This window comes from Leptonychotes weddellii, chromosome 10, assembly GCF_054177405.1.
Source record: "Leptonychotes weddellii isolate Sample4059 chromosome 10, ASM5417740v2, whole genome shotgun sequence".
Lineage (NCBI taxonomy): Eukaryota > Metazoa > Chordata > Mammalia > Carnivora > Phocidae > Leptonychotes > Leptonychotes weddellii.
The window spans coordinates 66089415-66096762 of record NC_138378.1 but is presented as its reverse complement, the minus strand read 5'-3'; the positions used below and the strand labels follow the sequence as shown (position 1 = coordinate 66096762).

Below are 7348 nucleotides of genomic sequence, written 5' to 3'. Positions count from 1 at the left end.
CAAGCGTAGTGTCATTTTATTGTAAGCAGTAACTTATAAAGAAATGCAGCAAATGATAAATACAAAGTGCCAAAAATATATATTCTTTAAATTTTTTATTTGTGTTTTTATATTTTCTTAGTCAATTTTAGAATATGCCAAAGTAATAACACCAAAGCTTCTAAGTATAAATTTTAAATGTGATTTCATAACTTTTCAAAAATTTGAGCTTTTCAGTGATTTTCCTAAATTTATTATTTATATGAACTTATATTTTATTTAAATGAGCGAAACTGTTTATTCCGTATTGTCTAAATTGAGATTCCCCAACTTTACAATAAAGCAGAACATTTGAAATATACTTTTTTTCAGAAAAATTGATTTTGATATTACTTGTAAGATTTTACCACTTTTTCCTCTCCTTTAATAATCTCTTCCATAGACCAAACACCAAGATATTCTTTCCTATTGTGGATAGAAATACATTGTATTAGTAAGGGTACAAGCTAAGCTGCCATTAACAAAGAGAACCCTAAATTCTCAGTGTTCCAAACAAGATAGAATTTTATTCATCTCTCATTTAACAGTTGAGAGGTAGGGAGATGGTCAAGAGTGAGTTGGTAGCTCTGTTCCACAAGGTCATCTAAGAACCCAAGTTTCTTTTGTTTCTCAGCCATCTACCCTGGCTGCATTGTTAAGTACATAGTTATTAGCCATATGTGGCTAATGACATCTGTATTTATATTTAAATTACATTAAAAATTCAGTGTCCGTACCGGCTGTATTTTAAATTCTTCATAGCCACACGTGACTGTGGTTACTGTTTTGGACAGTGCAGGTAGAAACCACCTCCATCATTGCAGAAGGTTCTGTTGGTCAGAGCTGCTGTAAGAGTATTGTGCCTGTCTGCATGGTTTTTGCTAGCTCATAATGGCCTAAGTTCTAGTCTGTAGGTAGGGAAAATGAGAGGGGTACGGGATGAAAGCACAGGTTTGTTATAAATGATTCAAGAGATGTACATACCCGAACTGCTTACAGTTCATTGACCAAGATTTAGTGGTGATATCCTGACACCCTGGAAGGATTGTTAGCTGAGTGGAATGTACCCTAAAATTTGGTTTAGTTAGGGGTGCTGTGGAGGCAGGGATCCTATTACCAAAAGGAAGGAGGTAAGAATAGATAGCAGAGGATGTTTTGCAGTCTAGGTCAGATGTACCGAAGTGTTAATAAATACAATAAGGTTTCTTCCTGTCGCCTCTTCCTGTCCTATAAAGTAGACAGGGAGTCAGCATGGGTAAAATGTTTAATTTTAAACGACTATGCTGAGATTAACCTATAATTAAAATATTTTTGCTACTTTATTTGAATTCTTAAAGTTCAACAAAATTAACATTATGATCATTTTGACTGCAAGGCCATTATTTGTGCATGACATTGTTTATCTCTAAGGTATTATCTCTGTCTTAAACTTTGTGGGAAGATGATTTTTTTGTTTGTGTGATTGTGTAAAGAAAGACTAGAACTTTTATTTCTATCTTATTTTATAGATGTCCAATAATTTCTAATAATTTTGATGCTGAGCAGCAGTGTAAAGTATGAAAAGTATTAGGTGGTGATGTAGTTGTTCCTTCTCTCTCGCCACCCCTTCTCACTTTCTATGTGTTTATTTATCATGATTGTGAACTACTTAGGGCAAACGATGAAGAGCAGCAGTCTTTTTTCACACCATTTCGTATCCCTGCTCTGACTCTTAGACAAACACTCTGAAATGTTCATGTTTACAACTTCCGTATTTCTAAATAATATTCCTTTTTCAATGTAACTTGATTTATCAGTTTTAGAAATTCCATACTGATTAGCTAATATAATAAAAATGGATTCGACTCATATGCCACCTTTTCTCTCCCTTCTTCACTATTCTTCTTCTATTTGCTTTAAAATTTCGTAAACTTCCATCATGTCCCTTCAATTAAAGATGTTATCTCTTACTCTCAAATTAGCAATTATATATTTTAGTGTTCCTAATCTTCCTCCCTCATATCTTTTCCCTTCTCTCAATTTTTGTCATCTCTACTTTTTAAATTGCCGTGGTCAAGTATATTTACATTAGTTTCTGTAGCTATAATTAAGTCTTTTAGCTTTTGTCTATTGCTGGGTTCTAAAAATTGTAATTAGTAAGCCGTTAAATTTTTAATGACTACATAAATACTTTTCACTGAAAAGCTAATGGTAGAGCAATTACAGTTTTCGTCATAGCTTTATTGTTTATAACTTAATTTAAAATTCCTTCATCCCTTTTGGTTTCTTCTTTTTTTTTTTTTTCTCTTAATTGTGTCTTGTATATAGGTCATACCCTCTAGTTTATATATTCTACATACTTTTCTTTTTTGGCCAGTTTCTTCCTCCTGGAGCCTTCTTTCTTCCTCTTCTAATCTGTTTTGTCAGTCAGTGCTTTACTAACCACTTTTCATTTTTATAGTATCTGTTGGAAATTTCTTTTGTTGATGTTTATTCCTTCTTCTTTTTGTTAGCTGTGGGTTTATTTATAACTTTTAAAAATTGCTCTGTTTTTGTTTTGGTGATTCGAGGATATAAATGCATGGGCTCATCTCAATATCTTGAATCTGAACTGTCGATGTTTTCAGAGTCAGATGCCCATATATCTCAACCTTAGAGTCCTATTGATGACACATGTGATAAAGTCTCATGTTCTAAATTTTTGGGGGAGGACGGATTTGAGATGTTTACACATACAGCTGTAAGAAAATAATTATATATATAAAGTCATTGATATTCTAATGTAAATGTTTTTTCTAGAATAATTTTACTTTCATTTGTTTTCTAAGACTCTAGACTTTTCATAGTTTCTGATACAAATTTCTTCTGTTGATAAAGATTGTTTTGTTTTGGGCGCCTGGGTGACTCAGATGGTTAAGCATCTGCCTCTGGCTCAGGTCATGATCTCCAGGTCCTGGGATTGAGCCCCGCATCGGGCTCCCAGCTCAGCAGGGAGTCTGCTTCTCCTTCTCCCTCTGCCTCTCCCCCTGCTTGTACTCTCTCTCTCGCTCTCAAATAAATAAATAAATCTTAAAAAAAGATTGTTTTGTTTTACTTTTTGATTCTACTATTGAAGATATGTATCTTCTTCAGATTTAGATCTGTTTTTCATTACAGCAGTGTTCCATAGCTATTGCCCAGCATTTCTTGAAATTGACCCATTTTACCATTATATCTGGCCAGTGACTAAATGGCATATAGTAATGTTAAAAGAAATGTTTTCTAGGTTAGGAAGCTAATGTTAGTTCTGAACTCTAATGGGTCTCACCATCAGTCCGGGTGATAAGTTGTGCAATACTCTTAGGCTACTTTTTATCTTTACAAGAGAATAGTATTGTAAAAATGTCAAAACATATCCACATGCCCAGTTCGCTAGTAAGTATACTGCTAAATTTGAACCTTTTTGGCAGTAGCTTATGCTACTCGGGGGACCATATTTTTACAAAATGATATATTTCAAAGGGTATTGGTTTCCGTTGTAGAAAATTCATGCATTTAGAGCAACTTAAAGCCAAAAACAATTGTGCTGTGCTATAGGTTTGAAATACTAGTCATCTTGAATACGTGTCCAGGTTAAATGTCAGAAGCTATATATTGCATGGAAAGAAAATTTATTGTTAGCAGATTGGACTGTACCTGTGCTTATATAACATTTTCCTTGGAGGATCAATTGAGTATATGAATTAATATCAGCCAGACTTTTGTACACTAACATTATTGATAATAAAGGAGAAGTTCATTGAAGAGAAAAACAAATAAAGGAAGCATAAAAGTCCCACACTGTATGAAACGACAGAAATGGATCAAAGAGTTTGACAGGAAGTTTAATGTGTACATAAGTAGAGGCTGACAGCAACATGCTGTGTGTGCCAAAGGTTCCAGTGATGGAAAACCGAAACATAGTGCTCACTGACCACAGCATGAGCCTTGACACACATTGTAAATAATCCAGAGATCTATGACTGCATTAAGCACCAGGCTGGTGTATTAACGGCAGTAAATCTATAGCTGCATAAAGGGCTGGCATGCAGAAATTCCTCTGATTAATTTTTGTAATGGATTCATAGGAATACAGCAAATATTTTCATTTTGAATCCTACCATCCTCCAACTTCCCCTCCCCCCACCTTTGCCCTCCCTAGTATAATCATTTTTTATTTCCTTCTATTCACCAGACTTGTATATGTGGATACTTGTCTCAGTACCATCAAGTTAAAAGCTGAAGATGCTTCTGGTAGAAAGCATCTAATTACCCTCAAGTTGAAGGCAAAGGTATGTGCTTCATTAAACTGTTATTATGGTCAGGAAATACTTTGTGAAATGAACTCTGAATGTTTTCAATGTAGGGTAGTAGCTTCTAAAAAGATATCTGGTACTTTAAAAAATTTATTTTGGGAAGCTCAGAAAATATACCCACTAGGTTTCCAAAAGCCTAGACATAATTTTGTGTTGCTCTTTTACTGCAAATTTGTTCAAAATACAGACCTCATAATAAAGAAACATTACAAATAAGATTGGGCAGTCTCAAAGTACCTTGAATAAAGAAAAAATTTGAAAGTTTCCGCTATCCCAAGTAAAGTTTCACTTAAGTCTCTTGTCTTCAACTCTTATTATGAATTACATTTGTAGTTCTTATTTCTGAGCACCAACCCACTCGCCAAACACATCCATATGTATACCTTTTTATTCCTTGTTTTGGCTGAAATTTTACTTCTGTATTTTAAGAATTTGCAAAGGTTATACCTCCATTTATAGACTCTTTACAGGCTAGTGATCTATAATTACTAATTTTATTGGCACAAAACATAGCTATTTCGTCTTTATGTTTTAGTTCTAGATTGTGAATTTTGAGAAATAAGTAGAATAAGCAAGTTCAGCATATTAATCATTTATTTAGTAATCACTAGGGACACATTAGAACTTGAGAAAACCAGGACATTTAACTTTTTTTATTGTTCCTAGGAGTCATCAATCAACTCTGTTTCAGAAGATTATAGTGATGAAAAGATCCGTTGTGTTTGTCCGTTTTAAAAATGTGTCTGGCATTTAATCTTTCCATGAGAGAAAATTAATATATAAAGCTGAACTGGGTGACACAGAAAAGTTGGTATCTTATAGTGCCTCTTTATCAGACAAGTTGAGAAATGACTCATTCTCTCTTTTTCTCACAGAATATTCAGGTATAGTTTTAAGATTCATGTGTGATGGTGGCGCCTGGGTGGCTCAGTCATTAAGCGTCTGCCTTCAGCTCAGGTCATGATCCCAGGGTCCTGGGATCGAGCCCCGCATCGGGCTCCCTGCTCCGCGGGAGGCCTGCTTCTCCCTCTGCTGCTCCCCTTGCTTGTATTCCCTCTCTCCCTGCCTCTCTCTCTGTCAAAAAATAAATAAAATCTTAAAAAAAAAAAAAAGATTCATGTGTGGTAAGTGTTGCAAATGTTAGTGGGATAGAAATCTTATTTGTAAAAGAAGTTACATGGAGACTTTTGTCAAAATGAAAAAATTTTTATTTTTTAAATTTTAAAGGTGAGCTTTTTTTTTCCTTCCCTTAAGATCAGGGAGAAATCTTCCTTTATTCTTCCAAAGATCACAAGGTTTCTGTCAGTTACTTCAAAGTTTTAATTGCTTGTATTTTGTACTTTGTACATTGATAAAAATTGCTTTGCTGTTGTGAAGACCAAAATGAAAAATTTTAAATGCATCCTGTCCTGACTCTGGGTGGTGGTGGTGGTGGTTTTTTAAATAGCCTTATATTTACAAGCTTTTACTAAGGAGATTCTGTCAAGAACAAGATTTTATTATTCCAGTTAATGATATTAGTGGTAGTATCAGGAGGAAGGTTGTAGCTGCTAGTATGGCCCATCCTTTTTACTTTTTCTTATACCTTTTCAGGGTAGATAAGGTGACACTTAATATTTCTGTGAAGAATGTTTTCAAGTTTTTGTAGCATTGATAGCTGTGAAGCACTATTATGGATTCCCTGGCAAGAGAGAAGAGAAGGCTTTATTTAAATTTGGAAGGAATTAAGAAAAAAAATCTGTATCAAAAAAAAAAGAGTGGAAATGAATGAATCTTATGTTGGTATCATTTATTAGAGTCTTTAATTGTCCATTTAGTTCAGTTTTCATAGACCAAAGTTGTATTTTAGATGTGGTAATTTATTTCTTTAGGAATATTTGGGTCTAGGATTGTCAGTTAAAAACAGTGATAGCTGAAGCTATATGTTAAGAATATATAGTGCAAAATCACAATTAAAACAATTTTAAAAGTCAAGCTGATTTTTTTAACCTTAATGCAGACTTACTTTTATAAATATACACACCTTTATTTCTTTTACTTGATATTTTTTGACATAGTAAAGGAACACATTTGTTTTGTTTTTTTTCTCTTGAACACCTGTTCTCCCAGTTCTGCCGTTCCCCCTCATCTGCCATTCCCACTCACTGTGTTCAGTCCTCAAAGAAAACAATACCAATTTTAATTAAACACTCTTTATTAAAAGTGAATATATAAGTCAAAAAGAAATATAAGGGAAATAGTTGAATTTTGTCATTTTTATAGGTGTCTTTCTATGCAATATTTACAATACATGCTGAACTATGGGGTGGAACTATTATCTTTTCTTTAAAAAAGAAGTAGACCAGGGCTTCTTCAGCTTTGGCGAAGATCAGAACTACTTGAAAAATGCAGATGTGTTTCAGAAGCTGGGCACTCTGTGTCTGCTGGCCATTTTTGTAATTTGCTACAGTTTGTATGTGTTTACTTCAAGGAAGCTTTACTGCTTAGATGGTCCAATCACAGAAGGGATTGGGTTAAAAATTTCCTTAGAACAATATGCTATACAATCTAAAAAATATCATATATATATATGTGTGTGTGTGTGTGTATGTATATATGATGAAAATATTTACTTAATATTATATAATAATTGTATTCTTTTATAGTTATTGGTTTGATGTTTTTTTTCCGGTGAGATTTGAAAAAACTGTATGTTCATTAAAAATAAGCACTACTTATTTTTCAATTAATATTCCTTTATGTGGAGCTTTTATTGTTGTCAGTTAGACTGCCAAAGTAAAACTTGGCAATTAGTCTCTGGTTTTTATATATCTATACAACTTACTATTGAAAACCACCTGAATTTTGATAGTTATTTGACAGTATTTCATTTAGTTATCTATATTGTAGTTTTACAATACAAACGATTCTGAAATATCTAGGATGCTGCTTCATAATTCATGTTTAATCATCCAGAAGTATATCAGTTTGTTTTTTAGGGTCTATACAGTTATGTAAAGTTTATGGTATAAACAAAA

At 33.4% G+C, this 7348-nt stretch overlaps 1 protein-coding gene across 2 annotated transcripts in view; it reads left to right on the top strand.

The window, feature by feature from the left end:
• FANCL (FA complementation group L) overlaps window positions 1–7348 on the top strand; it is an 88499-nt gene that overhangs the window by 34216 nt on the left and 46935 nt on the right. The window contains exon 6 of one of the 2 annotated variants that reach the window (XM_006728953.3): window positions 4211–4307. The exons of the other annotated variant lie outside the window; for it this stretch is intronic. Within the exon in view, the coding sequence (XP_006729016.1) occupies window positions 4211–4307 (97 nt within the window). The remainder of the gene's footprint in view (window positions 1–4210; window positions 4308–7348) is intronic. 2 annotated transcript variants of the gene reach the window in all.